General features: G+C 37.9%; 3 protein-coding genes, 1 long non-coding RNA gene and 1 pseudogene across 10 annotated transcripts; 4 read left to right on the plus strand and 1 right to left on the minus strand.

Moving 5' to 3' along the window:
* The first annotated feature begins 3473 nt into the window (after positions 1–3473).
* Positions 3474–5402, plus strand: LOC106411692. The gene is made up of 2 exons (XR_007322782.1): positions 3474–4592; positions 4691–5402. It is a non-coding gene; the product is annotated as an uncharacterized LOC106411692 (long non-coding RNA).
* Positions 5403–7572: 2170 nt separating this feature from the next.
* On the plus strand, positions 7573–9218 carry LOC106411691 (annotated as a pseudogene).
* A 996-nt stretch (positions 9219–10214) lies between these two features.
* LOC106414720 (LEAF RUST 10 DISEASE-RESISTANCE LOCUS RECEPTOR-LIKE PROTEIN KINASE-like 2.1) lies at positions 10215–13478 on the plus strand. The gene is made up of 7 exons (XM_013855324.3): positions 10215–11219; positions 11320–11343; positions 11648–11671; positions 11821–11844; positions 11949–12086; positions 12211–12237; positions 12312–13478. The coding sequence occupies exons 1-7, from the start codon at positions 10454–10456 to the stop codon at positions 13352–13354; spliced, it is 2046 nt and encodes a 681-aa protein (XP_013710778.1). The 5' UTR covers positions 10215–10453; the 3' UTR covers positions 13355–13478.
* Positions 13057–18096, minus strand: LOC111213224 (sister chromatid cohesion 1 protein 2). 6 transcript variants are annotated; one of them, XM_048756181.1, is made up of 14 exons: positions 17742–18096; positions 16966–17245; positions 16841–16881; positions 16714–16766; positions 16511–16581; positions 15583–16427; positions 15390–15501; positions 15169–15305; positions 14525–15087; positions 14379–14415; positions 14064–14085; positions 13837–13969; positions 13614–13745; positions 13057–13402 (listed from the first exon to the last, which is right to left on the minus strand). In XM_048756181.1, the coding sequence occupies exons 1-13, from the start codon at positions 17866–17868 to the stop codon at positions 13638–13640; spliced, it is 2529 nt and encodes an 842-aa protein (XP_048612138.1). In that variant the 5' UTR covers positions 17869–18096; the 3' UTR covers positions 13057–13402; positions 13614–13637. The 6 variants fall into 6 exon arrangements, with proteins under 6 accessions (XP_048612138.1, XP_048612139.1, XP_022570636.1 ...); XM_048756182.1 differs by having other exon boundaries at positions 13167–13402; positions 13634–13745; XM_022714915.2 differs by lacking the exon at positions 13057–13402 and having other exon boundaries at positions 13411–13745; positions 17742–18094.
* A 671-nt stretch (positions 18097–18767) lies between these two features.
* On the plus strand, positions 18768–21134 carry LOC111213173 (S-adenosyl-L-methionine-dependent uroporphyrinogen III methyltransferase, chloroplastic). Of its 2 annotated transcripts, XM_022714850.2 has the most exons (5): positions 18970–19828; positions 19920–19997; positions 20089–20158; positions 20316–20593; positions 20678–21134. In XM_022714850.2, exons 1-5 carry the CDS (start codon positions 19292–19294, stop codon positions 20825–20827), a joined length of 1113 nt encoding a protein of 370 aa, XP_022570571.2. In that variant the 5' UTR covers positions 18970–19291; the 3' UTR covers positions 20828–21134. The 2 variants fall into 2 exon arrangements, with proteins under 2 accessions (XP_048612140.1, XP_022570571.2); XM_048756183.1 differs by lacking the exons at positions 20316–20593; positions 20678–21134 and adding an exon at positions 18768–18848 and having other exon boundaries at positions 18945–19828; positions 20089–20309.
* The last annotated feature ends 210 nt before the right edge of the window (positions 21135–21344 follow it).

A 21344-nucleotide genomic window follows, 5' to 3' on the forward strand; every position in this document is an offset into this window, starting at 1 on the left:
TCAAACTTCCGGGATAAACTGGTTAGCTGCTATCAAAATTACACCTCGTGGACGCATTGTCGCTGGAGAAGAACCGCCCTTGCAAGAAGAAGACGCTATCAATGAAGTTGAGGTACCAGAGCAACCAACTGATGAAATCCTTTTGATCGACCCGCAAAACTTTCAATATGAAGATATTCCCGAAGATGCGACAGATGAAGCACGTGAAGACGAGTTCGAGAGAAGCGACGATGATGATTGTAATGATAGTGATGTGAACGAAAAACGATTTAGAGTGATGTAATATATGTAACAAATGTTGTATTTCTCTATTGTAACGTATGTTTAAAGAAATATTATTTTTTTACCATCTTAATGTATGTGTAACTAATGTTGTTTTATATAATATGTATTTCTTTAGTTTTTAAAAATTTATTTGGAGTTTTAGGGTTTTAGAGTTTAAGTTGGAGAAAGAGCAAGAAGTAGAAGAGAAGAAGATATGATGTTAGATGATATGTGACTTTGGGGTTTAGGAATTTCATTCTCGGTGTTTAGGGTTAAGCGTTGTAAAATCGTTGTAAAAATAACACGGGCATGGTAACTTCGTCGTAAATGGTTAAATCGATTCCACGTAATTTCGTCGTAAATGAAAAAAGACGGGCCTGGTAACTTCGTCGTAAACGGAAAAGCCTGGTAAATCGATTCGACGTAATTTCGTCGTAAATGGAACAAGACGGGCATGGTAACTTCGTCGTTAACGGAAAAGCCTGGTAAATCGATTCGACGTAATTTCGTCGTAAACAGACGCGGGCCTGATAACTTCGTCGTAAATGGAAAAAAGCGGGCCTGGTAACTTTGTCGTAATATTACGTCGCGTTTACGACGAAACGTTTTCTATATATTGATACGCCGAGAGCAAGGCTGCCTCGTTCATTCCTCCCAAATTCCTTTGCTCTCCCTCTAAGGTAAACTCCCTTTCCTCTTCTATTTTTTTTTATAGTTAGTTTAGGTGATAAATTAGTTAGGTAATTAGTTTAGGTGATTAGTTAGGTGACGGAATACTATAGTTTAGGTGATTAGTTAGGTAACGGAATAATTTTTTAATTATGTAGTAATTGATTAAATTTATTTTAATTATTTTAGATGGCTCCTAGGAGGAAACCAGCGGCACCTACTTATGCCCAGTTGTTTGGCGATGGTTCCAGTACATCTTCTTTCGGTCCATCGTCTTCCGATGCAGTTCCAGACTCTCAGACCTCTCAGAGAGTTTCTTCGAGTCCTCCTCTTCCACCGCAGATGCCTCCACCTCCTCCTCCAGCGGCTGCACCTCAGCTTGTCCTAGAAGGTGCAGTTCATCCGGATTAGCGGGTGCCTTCATATGCTCAATTCGCGAAATATACGGTGGAGGATTTGCTTGCCTAGCCTGGACGGGAGGGTTTGGATGTTCTAGACCCCGATAGACCCCGAAGAACTTATTGGTAAGTTATTAATTTTTATTACATTAAAATTTAAATTATTTTTATTTTCTAACGATTAAATTGTTTTTTTTTCAGGTTTGGGGCTACCAACCGCGTTAGCCGGAGCGTTTCGGCGACGATTAAGGGTTACTACGACGGAGCATATCCGAACTGGAGCAAGACAACAAATCACGTTAAGATCACTTGGTTTAAATGTTTTGCGGTAAGATTTTTAAATTTAATTAAATTTTCACTTTTAAATATATATATATATTTTAATATTTATTATTAATTGTAATTTTTTCAAAAATTTTGTGTTTCAGCAAAAGTGACATTGGTCTTTGGGAATCACCGAGAGGGTGAAGGCGGAATTCGTTGCAAAGGCAAAGATCCGCCTCTGCAACACAGTCTCCGATTGGAAGGACAAGTGGGAGATCTACGGGTATGAGGAAAGCCCACTGAGCTCACGAAGGATGTGTGGGATGGCCTCATCGCCTATTGGGAGCACCCCTCTTCGATCAAAAAGGCCAATTCGTGCTCGGCTTCTCGAAGGACGAAGGATAAAAATGGTCATTTGCCCATGCTTCACAGAACCGGACAAAAACCTCCTGCAGGAGTCCGTCTAGAAGCTGTAAGTTTTTTTTTTAAATATTTATTTTAAAATTTTCAATTAATTTAAATTTTAATATTTAATTTAATTTTTTTTTGTAGTTAGAGAAGACAGGAGTCTTACCATCTCTGTCTGAGCTATTCAAGATGACTCACGCCACATCCGACAGAGTTTTTGTGGATCCTGCATCTGAGAAACTCATCCATGTAGTGGCTACTCGGATTGAAGAACAAGAGACGCAACTAACCCAGCAGTCTCCCGATGGATTACCCGTCACATTGACCACCGAAGAGGCCGACAGAATCTTTGAAGAGGTACAACTTAAAATTTTTGTTTACATTATTTTCAATATTTTAACATAATTAACTATATTAATATATGTTTTAATTTTATAGGTGGCTCCTAAAAAGAAGGGACGGACAGTCGGCATAGGCTCTGTTAACGAAGTTGCAAGGCAACTTCGTCATACACTTCGAGACGGGATGAAGAGACTTCTCAGATGAAAGCTCGAATGGATAGCCAGCATGTTCGTTTAGACTCTCTTGAGGATTTGTTAGACGTGATGGCGGTGGAAAACCCGACTATGCAGAGAATGTTGAGCGAGAGACGAGCCGCTCTTGGGTTACCAGTACGAGATCCCGAAGAGTCTGATCCAAACCGTCAACAGCCGAACAACCCCACCAACTACTTCGAGGATATGTAGTTTTTTTTATATTTTTGTTTTTATTATGAATTTAAATATTATTGTATGACTTTTAAATGCCTTTTTAAAATATGTTTTTCAATTTCATATTTCGTTTTAAAATTTAAAATATTTTAATTTCCGAATATTAAATATAAATCAAAATTTATTATATACTAATTAATAATAATATAATAAGAATCGATGTAAACTCCTCGTAAACATTACATGGAGTTTACATCGAATTTTTGCTAGTGATTAACAGCGAAAGATTTACGAGGGTTTTACATCGAAATGTTTACGAGTGATTTACAACGAAAGTATTTACGTGTGCTTTACATCGAAATTATTACGTGGGCTTTACCATGAAATCTTACGTGTCGTTTACGACGAATTCTTTCCCTGCGCTTTACGAGGAATATATTTTTTCGTAAACGTAACAAGTTGTTTACGACGAAACCTCTGTTACGACGGACGTTTAACAACGAAACGTCTTTCGACGTTAATTCGTCGTAACACCCCGTTTACGATGAATTTACAACGAATACTGCCCTCGTAAAAAATATGTTTTCTTGTAGTGGAAGTTATATATACTTTAAGTTTCATAATGTACCTCAAAAAAATTCTCCAATCAAAAGTCACCATAATTTTCATGAGTGTCCATTGATTAGGGTTGGGTAATATATGTTTAAGTAATATTGGTATTTTAGAGTTTGATTTTTAAATTTTAAATTTTTTTTGGAATTTAAAATTTGACGTATAAAAGTTTAATTTTGTATATATATTATAAGTTGCCGATGATAGAGGAGTATGCCCTTCTCTACAACCTGATATAACATATGTTTAGATGTATCTCAGATACCAACTTGTGAGCTTCTAAATTTGGCTCTTCTACTATATCTATATCTCTATCATAGAGTAGCAAAAGTGATTACATGATCAACTTTAGAATAAAACCCCTAAGTGTTGAAAACCCATTAAGGAGAAGCCCTACCCTTTGCAATCGTAATTAGGAGAAGCCCAAGGTTGAGAACCGAACGGATGAGATCAGGAAACCCTCGTCTTAGACGAGAACCATCGAAAGCTGAACTGAGAAGAGGATCACGGGAAAAAGAGAGAACCAGTACTGCATCAGATCACTGGCAAGGCTGTTGTTATCTATAGCCTCATGGCGGAGATTCTATTTTTAATAATGGTGGAAGTTTTTGCAACAATCTGATCAGGGGAGCGATGGGTACCGCGATGAAGCCTTTCATTCCTCTCCCACCACAGATTGTAGATCACTGCTTGCCAAGTAAGGATGGAGAGGGAGAGCCAGTTTGCGACAAGGAGAGTGTGAGCGATGTCATCCCAGGATGGTGAGGCTCAAGTTAAGGCGAGTCGAGAGGAGAAGTGATACCAGACACGAATAGAGAAGGAGCAGTTGAAGTAGATATGGTCTCTGCTTAGGAGACAAGAAGGATCCGTTTTGAGATTCCAAGCTAGGAGACGGTCTCTCGTTGGGCACCGGTTCAACTGCATCAGCCACGCCTGAGATTTGTGTTTGGGTATGCCTTTCTTAATCCAGATTAGAGGGTACCAGGGGACAGAAGGAAGAGGCTCCAGGAGAGAATGATAAACGAGAGAGCTTGAGAATGTTTGTTGTGGTCTGCCGTTGATCATCCACTGGGGAAAGCTTGGTGAGTCATATAAGAAATGGGGATTCCTGTTTGCCTTGGTCCCAAAGGACCTATGAAGTTGATGAGTTGGCCATACTTCGTCCAAGGATCATACCAGAAGTTAACATCAGCGCCATTTCCTGGATCGATCAAGGTCCATTGGATCGCTATTTGTCTGACAGCAAGGATCTGCCTTGAACAACCAGGTATGAGTTTGTTTCCGTTTCATCTGCCAAATCCTCTCATCTTTTATGACATTTTGATGAATCCAAGCAACCCATACTGACTCAGTTCTAAATAGCAGCAGCCGGAGGAGTTTGATAGTACAAGTTGTGTTCCAGATGAGTGTCCATTGATTAGGGTTTGGTAATATATGTTTAAGTAATATTGGTATTTTAGAGTTAGATTTTTAAATTTTAAATTTTAGAGTTAGGTTGAGAGCCACCGAATGTACAAGTTTGGCAGGTTGAGCGCTTGGAGACAGGCTGTTAGGAAGTCCCATCTTACCGAGTCGAAAACCTTGGCTATATCAATTTTTAAGGTCAGCTTCTTCTGTCCTCTATTATTGTGATACCCTGACACTATCTCTGCCGCAAGTAAGCAGTTTTCCATTAGCAAACGACCTCTGATGAAGGCTGTCTGGTTAAGAAGGATAATAGAAGGGAGCAAGGGCTTTAGGCGGCCTACCAAGAGCTTAGAGATGACCTTGTAGAGGGTAATTCAGCATAAATCAATTACAATACAAATGTTTCCACACACCACTAACATAATATATTCTATGATTACCATGGACAGAGCAAGGACAATACATTTACATGTTTGCAAAGTGTTTTCCTGATTTGAGGCAAGCGCCATGAATTGCTTAAGATTTTCTAAAGACTTTTCGATAACATAATCTGTCCTTGTAAATATGACGATTTTTGTAGAAAAATCGCTGGTTAAGAAATATTTTTATAACAGTTACAATTCTGTCAATAATTATAAAGTTGAAAAAGTAATAAAAATTTCATCCGACATTTCCAAAAAAATAATCCGACAAGATGTTTTGTGATAGAAATTACAACAACATGTGTTCTTAAGAAATTTATCAAAATTTTGGACGAATTTTTTTTTTTTTGAAAATTTTGTCATAATTTGATTTTGTTTTTGTAGTCTTTGATTCAAACCCATACAATAACTTGATTTCATTTCGGGAGAGGTTTGATTTTTTTTTTGTTTTCTGGATTTGATTAGTTTTAGTCCCTGTTCGGGAACGCGCTAGGCGCTAGTCGGACGGTCAGGTTGGGCCTAGCACCTAAAGAGAAAATCGGGGATTAATCGGGGATTAATCGGAAATTATGCGGGCCGGAATTTTTAGACTGTTTACTATGTTATAAACATGTTAATCTTTAATTGTGTATAACGTTAATACATTTTATGTTTAAAATTGTATAAAACACACAAATAGAAGATATAAACTTACTATAGTGTAATTTTCATCAAAATTATGAATATAAATAATATTTATAAAATTTTAGATGAAACAAATAAATAAATAAAAATATTATTAAAAATAAAAAAATGATAAAAAATAGATTAGGCGACCGCCTAGACGGCTAGGCGGTCATTTAGGCGGTCTACGCGGAGAAAATCGGATATTCGACTTTTTAAACCGATTTGACATAAATCGGGGCGGAAGAATAACTAGTTGTTTGTCCGCGGATACAAATAGTTCTAAACTTTTTATATAATATAAAATAGTTTTACTTTAATGACACATTATAATTTTTATTTTAAAAAAAGTAAATGTGAATTCATCTGTTAGATATTTTTAAATAAATAAATTTTAATTTTATATATTATATTTATTTTGTACTTATTATTTTTAAAACTATAAGTAAATATTTTAGTATTTATTATATTTTTATCAACAACCATCGTAAAATAGTTAATATATGCTCTAATTATTTTTTTTAACATTCTGATCAAATTTATATTTTATGTAATGCTAGAAAATTTTGATTTCTAAACATCAATCAATTAATATTACATGACATTCACACATCCTAGTACTATTTGCTAAAAGTAATAGTACACCATTACAAAAATACTATTTTCTAAAAAATGATCCATACTTTTAATATTATTTAAATTAATAAATTGATGACTAATCTAAAAACTAATAAAAACATGATAAATAATAAAAATTAATTAAATACCAGTTAATAATTATTCTGAACATAATGAAAAATATTAAATAATCACTAAAACTGTTTAAAACTAACAATTTAATAGATTATTTATCAAAACTAATGATTGAACCTAAAATCATGAAAAATATGACAAATGAATTTCCAAAAATTAATAAAAAAAAAGATAAATAAACAAAGTAATATGACAAATAAGTAAAATAACCTAAAATCATAGAAAATATGACAAATATAAATATTCACTTCTAAAAAAATAGTATAGATACCACTAAATGAAATGATTAAACTAAAACTTGCGTGTTAGTTTCTTACAAAAATTAACATGTTTTTCTTTTCTTTCAAATGACACTATTTCTTACTTCTTACCATGATCGTGATGGTGACGAGCAGTTTTTGTATATGCTTCTGTTATTCGATTTGATTTTTAGGGACAGGCCTGTAATGGGCTAACATAGATTATAATAGGCCCATTAGTTTTATTGGCCATAAAAGCCAGAAAAGGAGTGTTCGTTCGTCGCATCAATTTTTCTCTGGTCTCAGTTTTACTACATCATCTTCCTTGTTGTTGCTTGCTTCATTCTCCGGTGAGTGAGCTTTCTTTCTTCTTAATCGGTGGATATACGTCTTCTTTCACCTTTTTTTTTGGATATATTCGTCGGATCTGTATGCAGAGTCGAATTTCTAAAGCTTTGGTCTTTATTTCAGGGAGTTGATTGGGTACAACAAAAGGGTTTTTGATTAAATGGTTGGAGGATGAGGATTCCTCCAGCGGCTTCTCATTCCCAATCACTCGTGAGTTTTCTTTTTAACTCTTAGGATGTTTCTCTGCGTAGATGACATTTTGGGATATAAGATTGGTGAAAAGAAATAATTTTTTAGAAGACTTCTGATTCATGGCAATCTTTTGATGTAGTATTTGTTAAGCGGACAACTACTTGTCATGGTGTTACAGGACTTTTGAGTTTCTCTACAGTAGCATCCGCTGATGAAGCCGAACATGGCTTGGAGTGTCCAACCTTCCCTTGGCCTCATGATGGCATTCTCAGCTCCTACGACCATGCTTCGTCAGTTCTCAACCTACACTCTCTCACAGTTTCTTTTCGTTAACCAGCATACTTAAGACTGTAGAGCAAGTATGGGAGAAAAATGACGAAGTTCAAGACTGGCTTATGATACCTTTCGGTGGTTGGTTTTATAATGAGCAGGATCCGTCGCGGTCACCAGGTTTATCAGCAAGTCTGTGCATCTTGCCACTCCATGTCTCTCATCTCATACCGTGATTTGGTGGGTGTTGCCTACACAGAGGAAGAAGCCAAGGCAATGGCTGCTGAGATCGAGGTTGTTGATGGACCAAGTGATGAAGGTGAGATGTTCACCTGATCTAAGTCTTATAACTTAGGTGAATGAGTGCTCTTTCACCTCAATTTGTATGCTAGTAAGAGAAGTCATCTTCTGTGCTCTAAACCACCTTTGCTATTTTATGCAAGGCACGTCACAATGGCCAAAACTAAGTCTTTGCTCTTTTGACTGGTTACCGTGATCCTCCTGCTGGAATTTCGGTAAACTTCTGTCTCCTTTGTTCGCATCAGTCTTCTTATTACAGCTTCAGATTGTTAACTGTTTAAGAAAAAATCCTTTGGCAATGGTGCAGATAAGAGAAGGGTTACACTACAATCCTTATTTTCCTGGTGGAGCAATCGCTATGCCAAAGATGCTCAACGATGAAGCTGTTGAATATGAAGATGGAACTTCTGCAACGGAAGCTCAGGTTGGTTTTCTTCTGCTTATTACAGACCTTAGAGATTTCATAGAGTTAATAGTCTATTAACTTTACTTTTTCTTTTTTGAAATTATTGTGTAGATGGGTAAAGATGTTGTATCATTCTTGTCCTGGGCAGCTGAACCAGAAATGGAAGTGAGGAAGTTGGTAAGTTTCTTTGTTTGATATGGTTCCATTTTCAAGCGGTTGTTTCTATATCTAGAAGATTGAAAGAGGGGTGTCAACAGTTATTAGTATGGAATGTGGTTTGATGCGACTTTATTTTTGGTTTTTGGAGGTAGAAAAAACTGAAAAGGTATTACCAAGGCTGAGTGTCTCTTTTAACGCTGGTTCTATGACTAACGTGTGTGTGTGTGCAGATGGGTTTCAAGTGGATAATCTTACTATCATTGTTTTTGCTTCAAGCTGCATATTACAGGGAGACTGAAATGGTCAGTGGCGGACCCAGGATTAAATTTTACCTGGGTGTCAAGTGTAGGATTCGAAACTGGATTTAGACCTTTAGGAGTGTCGCAAAGGTAATTTTGACCAACAGAGCTAATGGTATTTTAATGTTAATCCATACGAAACATATATTTATCCAAATTTAACGTGTGTCATGTGCAACCCTATCCTCTCAAGTGGGTCCGCCACTGGAAATGGTCAGTTCTCAAGTCTAGGAAGCTGGTTCTTGACGTCGTCAACTAATAAGCCCGTGAAGATTCATCTCTTGCTAATTGTCTTTTGGAGAGAAATTGATTTCGAAAGTCTTTTGTTTATCATTCTTTTGGTCTTGTTTCAACCAGAAAAACAATTTTATTATGTATAATCAAAGTGAATCTGAGTTTTGTACAATAAAATCAAATAAACTGAATTTGATTTAATAAGTAATGTTTCGAATAATTTATTTTATAATGAATGTTAAATGTAAAAAGTTAATAATACAATATAATATCTGATAGATTTATAAAATTTCCCGTTCTTGTTTCTGATTTAATTAATTTCTTGACAAAAGCTTTATACAGTTAAATTTTTGTTACCATTCTAATATACTCCTATTTTTTTTTGACTTCTTTTACACATACAGAACAATACACCTATCCTAGCACGAGCATCAATCTGCCTTCCCTACTCTTAACTCACTCGGGGTATCTTTTTAGATAACATATCAGAGCAACTTACTGAGTTTCTGTTCAATATTTAGTTTGGTTGGATCACTTGAGCACTAATTCCCCTGAGAAAGATGTATTTGACCATGCAGAAGCTGAAGCAAGTTGAGATCAATGCCATGGTGAACAATTTCAAGCGCCTGATTTGTCTACGAAATTCAATAATGTAATCTCTCAAGTCAACAAGATGAATCGGCAATTATACTTTATTGAAGAAAATGTGCAAATGAATACAAATGACATAATGCACAATGATAAATATGTGCTAGGACTACGAAGGAAAATAGATATATTGTTTATGTTTGAAGTTAGGGTTTAAGGTATAAAGTTGTTTGAAGATTTAAAGGTTGTGTTTAAAATGTAAGAGTTAAAAACATGTTTAGGGTGTAAAATTTCAAATAGCCTGAAAAAGTCTGTGATTTTATAAATAGCCACCAATTTTTTCGTGACTAAATTATGGTAAAAAAAACATTTTTGTGGATTAATCACGATTTTAACCACGATTTATTGCAGAAACTATTCTGCCACGAAGTAGTTGTGGTCTAAGAGTCTTGATCAGTCTCCAGCAACTTGGCATAGACGATTTCCATCAAGTCATTTCCAACGTAAATTGGAAGTTCTTATCCAAAAAAGTATGGTGGAGGTCTTCGTTAATTGTCAGAAAAGAGAGTACTGGAAAGGCCAATCAATTAGTCTAACATTTAGCCCCAATTCTACGTTGCCTGACTTTTCCTAGTACCGACACTTACGTTTATGTGGTATTTAAGAAAATCTGATATTTTTAAAATTATTTCGTGCAAATAACAGAAATTTCCGTTAGGGAACAAATTTCCTTTCTTTCGCCCGATTCATACAAAACCCAAAAAAAAAAACATTTACCTCTTCTTCTACTTCTTTTTCTTCAACCTCTTATTCATCTCCAAGAAAAAAACAAAGCAGAGGAGAGTACCATGATAAATCTTTATCAGTCTCTGACAAAATCTTGGTCCTATGCAACCATATGGATGCTCTTTGTGATTCCCTCTTTCGTTTTGTCAGTTGATGAGCATTACAAAAAATGCTTTCCAAGGTTTGGATGCGCCAATCAGAGAGGACTCTCTTATCCCTTTTGGATACCGGGGAGAAAAGAGTGTGGCCACCCGGATTTCAAGGTCAACTGCAGCGGAGATGTCGCAGAGTTTAGTATATCCTCTGTTAAGTTCCAAATCCTTGAGAACAAGGGTTACAGCATAATACTTGCCATAAAGGATTATCAAAGCAATCTTTGTCCCCGACACCCTGAAAATGTAGAAATCAACCAGGATGTTCTTCCATTTTCTCAGGACCCTATGCTGTCAATATTTTATTACAACTGCTCTGCTCCAAGGGTAGATGTTCCTCACGGTTTTCACATTACAAAGCTGGACTGTGGGAATGACAATGGTAGGCGTAGTTACTTTGTCTCGTCCGCTTTACATTCCTGGGATAGAGCTATCTTAGAAAATTCAAGCGCATCGTGTGAAAGAAATGTCAGTATTCCTGTATCTCGATATGCCTTGAGTATTGAAGACGGAAGTCCGACTCTGGAGGCTATAGAGAAGGTTCTTAAGGATGGTTTCGAGGTTATGTTTACCATTGAATGTTGGGAATGCAAACAATCGCAGGGCTCTTGTGGTTATAATTATAGCTCGAGAGCATTCGTTTGCTATTGTGTGGACGGGCCTCACAAGCGTACATGTATAAATCTGCTTTTCTAATCTCTTTCCTCCCTCAGAAGTTTTTTTTTTTTTGTCTTGAGTATAAACTGGCTTTTTTCTCATGGTATTTGTTCATGCAGGTCCCTACAGACCTACAAAATCAGGTAGGTGTCCTATTCTTTTCCTTTCTAGGAATCTAAATTCACTATTTCAGTAAATTTGAATCTTAATTCAGTTTTTCCACACGATCCAGATCTCCTCCCTTCCTTAACCACTGCATATACCCCCACCTACCAATCTTACCTTTTTACATGAACTAGTTTAACCAACATGAATATGATTTATTACACTCCTTTTCTCGTGACCACTTAGAGAAACTCCCTTGAGTTTCAAGCCTCGTTTTAAATATGATTTAAGTTCTGTCTTGAGTGTGAACTAACATATTTCTCATGGTATTTGTTAATGCAGTACTCACTACACAAAATAAACCAGGTAGGTTTCTACTCTTTTATCCTTCTAAATTCACTATATTTCAATAAATTTGAATCTTAGTTTCGTTTTAAGTTTTAAGTTCAAGCCTCGTTTTAAGTTCTGTCTTTGAGTTTGAACTAACACATTTCTCATGGTATTTGTTAATGCAGCACTCACTACACAAAATAAACTAGGTAGGTGCCTATTCTTTTACTTTGGAGGAATCTAATCTCTGTAAAGCATACCTAGGAATCAGCATAACCTAACAAAGCCCTTGTCTTTTTTTGTTCGTCTCTAGGAATCGCTGGTGGGTTCTTGGGTGCCGCTCTTTTAGCAATAGCTGTACTCTGTTTCATCTGGAGAAGAAAAAGATTGGCTGCTCAAAACATAAGCAAAGGCCTTTCAACATCTTCAATTTATCCAACAATGGAAATGGGTAGGGGGTCTATTCTTTTCCTTTCCAATAAACTTAGTATAACCTACCTAACAAAGTTTCAAAAAAAAAAACCCTACGTAACAGCATAATCTAAAAATTTTTTTGTCTTTTTGTTTGTCCCTAGGAACTGGAGTCGCTTGTGGATTCCTGGGTTAGTTTCTAACTAATAGCTTTTCGAACTCAATATATTTTTCTGCTCTCTCATGTTCATGCTATTCTCATTAGGCTTTCGGAAGAGTAAAACTTCACACCATCCGAGGGACCACAAACTAAAGGCGCTGGTACAACTAAAACAATACAGTTATTCAGAAGTAAAGAAAATAACAAAATCATTTTCACATACGATTGGCACCGGAGGGTTTGGAACAGTCTATGGAGGAAACCTCTGCAATGGTCGTAAGGTTGCAGTGAAGGTTTTAAAGAATTTTAAGAGCAGTGGCGAAGACTTCATCAACGAAGTCGCAAGCATGAGCCAAACATCTCATGTTAACATAGTTTCATTGCTTGGTTTCTGCTACGAAGGGTGCAAAAGAGCAATCGTGTATGAGTTTCTAGAGAATGGGTCTCTGGATCAGTTCATCTCAAAGAAGTCGTCGTTGAATCTAGATACGAGTACACTATATGGTATCGCATTAGGTGTAGCTCGGGGACTTGAGTACTTGCACCATGGCTGCAAAACAAGGATTGTGCATTTTGACATTAAGCCTCAAAATATACTATTAGATGACAATCTATGTCCTAAAGTCTCAGACTTTGGCCTTGCTAAGCTATGTGAGAAAAGAGAAAGCATCTTGTCGTTGCTAGACACTAGAGGAACTATAGGATATATTGCTCCAGAGGTGTTCTCAAGAATTTATGGCAGAGCCTCCTACAAATCAGATGTTTATAGCTATGGAATGCTGGTCCTCGAGATGATTGGAGCAAGGAACAAAGAAACAGTAGAAACTGCTGCTTCTGACGCTAGTTCGACTTACTTTCCAGATTGGATATATAAGGATCTTGTAGAGGGAGAGCATACATGGGTAACTGGCGATGCCACTAAAGAGGAAAAGGAGGTTGCAAAGAAGATGATCTTGGTGGGTCTTTGGTGTATTCAGCCATGTCCATCGAACCGTCCACCGATGAATAGAGTTGTTGAGATGATGGAAGGAAGATTGGATGCTATTGAAGTCCCTCCTAAGCACTCTTTACAGTTGTCTGCTGCGCCTCTTGCCGAATCGTCTTGGCTTTCCGAAGAGAATTCAGACTACTCTGAGGTATTGCTATGATCCATAAGCTCAAAACTTTGTATGCTTGGTGTACCCATGTAAAACTCACTGACAAAAAGCATGAAAACCTGATTAAATTTCCATTTGAGCGGGGATAACAGATTTTTAAAGATAGTCTTTTTTTAGCACAACGTTAGCTAGGTGGATTCATGTATTTTTCAGGATTCAGGATCACTCAACAAGTCTACAGATTTTAAAGCAAAAAGGCTAAAATTCCAAAAACCTAACAACTTTGATAAACAGATGCCTCTTAGAAAACCTAAACTGGAGAGAAGAAACCTAGCTATTGCGCTATGCAACAAGCTTCTTGTTGTCTGGTGAACCGACAGAGAAGAATATCACTATATGGATGGTCTTGCTTCACTTCCAAGTAACCTGTCGTCTTCAACACCTGTCATTTGCCCATATAAAAAAACAGTTAGTTTCCAAAACTTGAAAACCCACAAAAGATAAACCGGACCAAGAAACTAGGTGTGACATACCAAAGTCTCGAAAAAGAGTCTTGCGCTTTCCTTCTGAGTTCTTCCTCTGCAAAGCTGTAACAAACTCGCCTTTTCTTCTTCTCCTTTCTCCCTCTGCTCCAGAAACGTCTTTTCCAGGAATTTCGCAACATTTCTGTACAATCCACAGTAAAAAAAAAACTAGATATATTTATCTGAAAATATATGTAAAGTGAAGAAACTGAGATCAAAGGTGTGAGTCAACCAACCTTGTTCTTGCTGACCATGTCTCTGCAAATTAATAACATACATCGTAAGAACAGAGTGCGAAGAAACACATCAACACGCAACAAACAACACAATGATCAGATTTTGATCCCAAAATAAGTTATCTATGTCTTAATGGTTCGAACTTTTCACAAAACGCTACATATATTTTCAAAAAGCACCAATCTAATTCGTCATAGATTTCTGTGAACTAGTCAACCAAAAGCTGGGGGCACTGGCAAGAAATCATTTCTGAATTATCATTTCAAGATATTGGGTGCTTTCCAGACTTAGAATAAGAGCAGAAGGTAGTTTACCTTTTTGAAGATCCTCTGTTTCATGTGCATTCACCTGCTGAAGCAGAAGCATAAATTAATGCTCAGTTTTGTAACTAAATACAGACTAAAACTATTAAAAAGAAAGCTTTCTTTAGCTACTATCAGATGATGCAACGGAGCAGTACCTCCTCGTTCATCAATATTGCATCAAGGTCCCTTCTATCCTCGCAAATTTCTGACCGGCGCTCTTCAAAGGAGGTGAAGGAGTTTGCAGGTCTTGTTTCTTGTTCACACATCTCATGGTTGTTGAAATATCTTTTCGACATTGATTCCCTCACCGGCGTATCAGGAGCAATCTCTACTTGCTCAGAGACTACTGGTGTTTCTGGAGCAATCCCTGTCTGCTCTGATGTCCTTGCTGGGGTTTCTGGAGCAAGCTGTGCTGGCTCCGCAGGCTTCACTGGAGTCTCTGGAGGAACATTCGTTGGATGAGAACTTCCCCCAGCTACGGAGCTAGTTCCCGTCTCTGGAACAGAAATTTTCAGCTCAGTAAGAGCAGCAGCTTGAGGAGTTTCCATAATTTTCCGACCATTCTCAGTCTGCTCAGGGGAAGAAACATCTCCAACTGTTCTAAGAGAAGACCTTTTCATCCGCCCAGCAGTTTTAGCAGCTTTAGGAGTTTCTGTGGTGTTCTGTTCTTTAAGCTTGATAGGTTGACAAAAAAGTGACTGGAGTTCCAAAGAACCATCTGTGATATGATTATAAGAATCAGCAAACACAACAATACAATCTGAAATAAAGGTATAGCAAACTCTGAAGTTTCACTTACATGGAATCAAAGGGTCCCAGGAACTTCTTGAGGGATCGGTAAAACGTTTGATTCTTTTCTCAGGATAGTCAGTATATGGAACTCTTCTCCGTTTTGCAACCAATGAACTTGGGTCTTCTATCATTTTCTTCATAACTCTACAATAAAAGAGAAGAAATATAACACACATGTATGGAACTCTGCAGATGATTATAATCCAAGGTTACAAAAAGATCTCTTACTTGCTCGGAATCATCACTTCATCATCTATCAGACACTTTCTCTTCCGTGAAACCCGAGAAGACTCCTTTCCAGCCGGCGTAGGAATGATCGAAAACTGATGGCTTGTTTCCCCTGTATTTCAGTTTTCAAAGTATATACGATAACACATCAAAACACACAACTAAATAAAATTTATTTCTAAAAAGGCTCCACCTTCAGAGATGTTCAGCCACGTAGCTGGTTTGGGAGTAGCAGCAACTGGCGTATCTTTAGCATTAGATCCTTTACTCCCCTCTTCTGAAAAACTCACGTCCGAGAGAAAACCTTTCTCGGTAACATTGTGTCTAACTTGATTCACTTCAGGAGTCTCATATGGCTCTTTATGAGACCCATGGAACATGTCAGTGTCTGTCATTTCCCCATCACTATGGCCCCGATGTTTCTCTATGCCTTCAGGCAAGTCTGTATTTTTACTCATAGAACCTGGTTCTGGTTCTTCTCGAGTACTCTCTTTCTCCCCATCAATTCTTGAGTCGCCAGAAGGTTGATCCTCACTCCGGTGAATCTCTTCAGGACTTTTGCATTTAGATGGTAGGGACCCGTCATGAGGCGTCTTTTCCACCCATGTTTTCTCTGATTCTGAATTCTCCCTGTGCCCGTCTCTATGTAGATTATCTCCTGGGGATTCATGAGGATCCTCTAGTCTCTGCACAACGGTACATATGGTTTCTTCCGCTTGAGCTCTTCTGATATCTTCAGATGCTTGCAGTTCCCCAAGCATGTCATCTGATTCTGGATCCTCTAGTCTCTGCACAATGGTACATATGGTTTCTCTAGCTGTTGCTTCCTCTTGTGCTCTTATGATACCTTCAGATACTTGCGGTTCCACAAGCATGTCATCTGATTCTGGATCCTCCCCATGCCTAGATGCAGTTTGGTGATCTCTGGATGATTTGTTAGAGTTCAGTGGTTCTGCTTCAGCAACTCTGACTGATGTTTCTCCTCTAGCATACCTGTCATTTTCTACATCTATGTCCATATCATTGGCAGAGCTCTCACTGCAATAACAAATACAACAAAGAAAATTGAGCCTGTGTCTGTTGATTACATGTAAATAGTGCCAAAAAATTATCACACTCACTGTCTAGTATCAGTATGATCGGCAGCAAAAGTTTCATGAAACGTAGACAGCAGGTCCTCCTCCATGTCGAACTGCAATCCACAAAATAGTATCTTCATTACTTATATATATCCACTTGTATACAAGTGATCAAAGAGGAATGGGTTCAAGCAACAATGTCAACATATAATCTACTCAGTAATCTACCAGGGGAGAAGCCATACCCTTTCCATATAATACTGGTCCATGCTCTCTGTATCCCGACCAGCACCTCCATCTGTTTCATCGCAATACAGTGGTTTAATACAAGATTAACTTGAAAACAGTTGTTACTTGTTAGTTGTAATTTACCTTCTTTAAGTGTAATATCTTCCTGAGGCTTAACATTACCCCTGAGAAAAAGAAACAAACAAAGTGAGACTATAAGAATGATCTCTACGAGGTATATTGCTGTACAGGATTAAGAAACACAATACCCGTGAAAATCATCCAAAACCCCAAGATCAAAAGCATCTAGCTCGAAACACTCAGGCAAAGCAATTGACAAAAAGCTCGTAGACGCAGCAGCAGGCAAAGGCACATTAGTGTTGTCTCTGTTCTTCTCCTTAGCCACAAACTCCTTTACGCCGACCAACGCTCTGTTGCAATCATGGAACAGAAAGTCCACCTTCTTGGAATATATTCTAACAACACCCAGAAGAAGATACGCTAACACTCTGTATGTCAAAAGATCCAACTCCTTTTGCAAAATCTGGTCTGTAAGATCCAAAACAACATATAATAAACTGCAGTTAAGTACAAAAAGGAGTGTATGGACTTAAGCTCAGCTGCTGAGTCTATAAGAGAAAAGGAGTGTTTTTTTGAACAGATTCTGTTCTTATCTATCAAATTGCTATAGAAAAATCGAAGCTTGGTCGCTAAATAAAAGCTCAGAGGTGTTCATTCAGGCATTTTATCAAACAGCTAATGAGCAAAAACAACGAACATAGAAAAAAAAATCAACAAAGGACTCGGTATAATCTGCCAACTAATGAGCAAAAGAAGCAAGCTTTCTATATCATCCAAGTCATTTGCTTCTTCTTTTACCCATTTGCCTGTAAACACAAGTGAAAAGGAAACCCTAAGTTTCTATTTCGGGTAAGTTTACACTAAACCCAATCAATCAAGTCTAATAAATCTTTTAAAATCGCCGAACAAAAACTCTACAGAACAAAGAGAGAAGGAAACAATGTGAGGAGTAAGAGAGACAGACCAACGGAGGAAGGAATATGAGTGTCTTTGACTTGGGCTTTCTTCAGCTTCTTGTAGAAATACGCAGCCACCCAAATCGCTCCTAAAGGTCCTTTCCTTGACACGAGGCATTGCTGCGAGTAAAACATTTGACTTTGATCCCTTTTTCTGGGATTTTACCCTTTTTTTTCTTTAAAGAGCAGACGACTTAAAGCTTCGCTGATACTGAAACTAGGGTGAAGCGAGGAGGGAGAGAAAGCAATTGAATTACAAAAATAAATAAAATAGAAGTGGAGAAGAAATGGGTAACGAAACGGTCATGCGGTGTACGAAACAAGCTTCTTGAAAACAGATCAAATCTTCTTTTTAATAAAAAAATTAATTAGATTGTTTTCTCCTTATCTTCTTGTTAAGCCACGCTTAATCTGTTTTTCAATTGGCTATGCATTGCACCTTAAAAGTTAATAAAAAAATTGTATCGACAAAATTATTTTATGAAATACAAAAAATGGTACATTTAATTTTATTTTGAATTAGGTGGTTTTAAAAGCCTCTTAATTAGGTGGTGAGTGAGATAAAGCCAAACCTTCTTAAAACTGCATTTCATATTTGTAGATATATTACCGTGTTTACTTTTTATTGTGCATATTCCCTACTTGTGATTGTGGTAATATTAATGCTAATTTGGTATTTTTTTAATTTACTAAATCTTACAAAAGTAGAAGGTGAATATTTCGGGAAAATAAAAGATAAGAAGTAAATAATTTTGATCAAACTGTGAGTTGGCCCAGCACACTCTTCAGTTCAAATTTCAATGTTCCAAACATAAATAGCGGTGGTAAAAAAAAGGTTTTCTACAGCCTAGGTCATTTTGTAGAGCACGTGTCCAGTTAAGAGTCTACGTGGTGGTACTTAACCGACAGCGACCATTGATCCAACGTGGCCCTGCGTGGACTTCCAAGGTGGGCCGTTATTAAAGGCCCAATAAAAAGGTCAAAAGCTCTCTTGAGCCCAAATCGGTCTCTCCACTTCCGAGATCGTATCAATTCCTCCGTCTCCACCGTGCCGGGGATTTTCCTCCGCCTTGTTGATTTCACGTTATACGGATTCCTCCCACTCGCAGTCGCAGGTATTGTTCTACAAACTCAAAAACCCTTAGTTTAATTCCCCTCCTTTTGGTCTATTGTTGGTTTCTGGTCAGTGAAAATGTTTGATAATTGACTAGTGGAAGGCAAAAGCAAAAGCAAAATCGAAAGCCGGGACGTTTGTCAAAAATAGTACACGGGTGGGGCGACCCAACGAAATGACGAAAGTACCCTCGGCTTGAGCTCCGAGAGAGTAAAGAGAGTCACAGTCCCCTTCAACACATCAAAGGGTTAGTAATCTAGCTGGGGGTGCCCTTTCGTCATCAGAAAAAGTACAAATCGATTAGATTATAAAAATGTCTGCTTTCACGCATATGTGCAAAACAGCCTATCAAGTTGGTGTCAACGACTCTTCCTTCTTACAAAAACATTCCGTCTTGAATCTGTGAATCTTGTTCAGGCAGGCGTGTGTGTTCTTGTTTAGAAAATGGCTCTTGTCCAGCGGATTCCTAATTTCTCATCCAATCTTCGAAACTGGAAGAGCACCAATTCGACAAACCATAAGCCTGTTTCTTCTCTCCATTACAAAACCCAGATCACTGCTTCTTCTTCGCCCTTCACGGAGAAGCACTCTGTCGAGAGATACCAAAGGGATCAATGGCTGTACAAAGCATCCACTCCGTCTCCATCTCCATCGCCACCTTCGAATCAGCAAGATGAAGTCTTTGTTAGAGAAAACGACATCGCGTCGCAGCTGCCTGAGCTTAAGAAGCTCTTGGAGGTTCTGAGAGAGAAGAGAGAGAGTGGGTGCAGAGGCGGTGATTGCGGACCAGGAGATGTGTACCTGGTCGGGACAGGACCAGGAGATCCAGAGCTTCTGACTTTGAAAGCTGTCAGAGTCATTCAAAGCGCTGATCTTCTGCTTTACGACAGGCTTGTCTCTAATGATGTCTTGGAGTTGGTTGCTCCTGATGCTCGGCTTCTCTATGTCGGCAAAACTGCTGGTTATCATAGCAGAACTCAGGTACACCTTTAATATTAGATTAACAACTTATGATTGCTTATGAGTTGAGTCTGAACTGGAGCAATAAGAAGTTCTTTTGATGCTGTTACAGGAGGAGATACATGAACTGCTCCTAAGTTTTGCTGAAGCTGGTGCGACTGTTGTGAGGCTTAAAGGTGGAGATCCTCTGGTAAGCTCTTTTGTTATTCAGCTTCCTCATATACTCCTCCATGTTCCTTTCTTCTTTTGGCCTCCTTTGTAACTTTGATTTGATGATTCAGGTTTTTGGACGAGGTGGGGAAGAGATGGACTTTCTGCAACAGCAAGGGATCCGAGTTCAAGTTATCCCTGGTAAATCTTCTTTCTTATGCTCACTCTATGCTCCAAGCAACTGGTTCTCTGGCACTTGGCTGTTTCTTATCAACGTGGAGTTTGCATTCGTTTGGAACTCGTATGATTGTTGTGACTGAGCTAGCTTATCATACCGGATGTTAATGATTGATTGTAGGGATTACTGCTGCGTCGGGGATAGCAGCAGAGCTTGGGATTCCCTTAACGCATCGAGGTGTTGCAACTAGTGTGAGGTTCCTCACTGGTCATTCCAGGAAAGGAGGGACTGATCCTCTCTTCGTCGCAGAGAATGCAGCTGATCCTGACACGACACTTGTTGTTTATATGGGTTTGGGAACCTTACCTTCTCTTGCGCAGAAGCTTATGGACCACGGTCTGCCTTGTGATACACCAGCTGTTGCGGTTGAACGTGGAACCACTCCTCTACAGCGTAATGTAAGCAATCAACCAATATACTCTCTTTTCTTCTGTGGATTTTACTTTCAAAGTCTTTAAAAGGTTTAATTTGGAATGATGCAGGTTTTTGCTGAGCTTAAAGACTTTGCGACTGAGATTCAGGCAGCTGGATTGGTGTCACCAACGCTCATCATCATAGGGAAAGTCGTCGAGCTATCTCCTTTATGGCCTCATTGCACGAAGGAATCCTCCTGCCTTGTAGAGTCCCGTTAGATTATTCGCTTCTTTATGTTACTGGTACACCGACATTATGGTGAACTTTTAGGAGTGAAGCTTGAAGAAGGTTGAGAGATGTAATTAGCCAAAGAAAGGCTGATATACTTTTTCTTCTGTCCACGTGAAATGTGAAGTGGTAGTTTTATTGTTTTTGGACAAATGCCAGCGCCAATGTTTGATGTAATAAACTAGCTTCAAACGGAGCCAAGTTTAACTTCATATTCGTTGCTGTTTATTGGTCTTTTAGAGATTTTTATATATTAGCACGTTGATATTATTATTATTACGCCCGCTTTGAATGTCACCTACTTTTCTCTCTTTTGGTATGGAGTTGAATGGATAAGGATGGCCAATTGCATTGTACCTTAATGGTATCACTGTAACCTAAAATGTTATTTAATAAATACTAAATTCAAACTCACACTCTTTTAAAACGTGGGATTATTTTTATCAAAATTTATATTTTAAAAGTTAATCAATTTTTAGATAATATATTTTGTTGGTTTGTTCGGTG

The sequence above is a fragment of the Brassica napus genome, chromosome C4, assembly GCF_020379485.1.
Source record: "Brassica napus cultivar Da-Ae chromosome C4, Da-Ae, whole genome shotgun sequence".
Classification (NCBI taxonomy): Eukaryota; Viridiplantae; Streptophyta; class Magnoliopsida; order Brassicales; family Brassicaceae; genus Brassica; species Brassica napus.

Bases quoted from the DNA above. Each gene is read 5' to 3' on its own strand.
- LOC106414720 (XM_013855324.3), top strand. From the start codon at position 10,454: ATGATAAATCTTTATCAGTCTCTGACAAAATCTTGGTCCTATGCAACC. The intron at 11,220-11,319 runs GTATAAATCTGC...TTGTTCATGCAG, and splicing joins CGGGCCTCACAAGCGTACAT to GTCCCTACAGACCTACAAAA. The intron at 12,238-12,311 runs GTTAGTTTCTAA...TATTCTCATTAG, and splicing joins AGTCGCTTGTGGATTCCTGG to GCTTTCGGAAGAGTAAAACT.
- LOC111213224 (XM_048756181.1), bottom strand. From the start codon at position 17,868: ATGTTTTACTCGCAGCAATGCCTCGTGTCAAGGAAAGGACCTTTAGGA. The intron at 16,428-16,510 runs GTGAGTGTGATA...TTGTTATTGCAG, and splicing joins GATCATACTGATACTAGACA to TGAGAGCTCTGCCAATGATA. The intron at 14,086-14,378 runs GTAAACTACCTT...ATTAATTTGCAG, and splicing joins AACAGAGGATCTTCAAAAAG to AGACATGGTCAGCAAGAACA.
- LOC111213173 (XM_022714850.2), top strand. From the start codon at position 19,292: ATGGCTCTTGTCCAGCGGATTCCTAATTTCTCATCCAATCTTCGAAAC. The intron at 19,829-19,919 runs GTACACCTTTAA...ATGCTGTTACAG, and splicing joins GTTATCATAGCAGAACTCAG to GAGGAGATACATGAACTGCT. The intron at 20,159-20,315 runs GTAAATCTTCTT...GATTGATTGTAG, and splicing joins CCGAGTTCAAGTTATCCCTG to GGATTACTGCTGCGTCGGGG.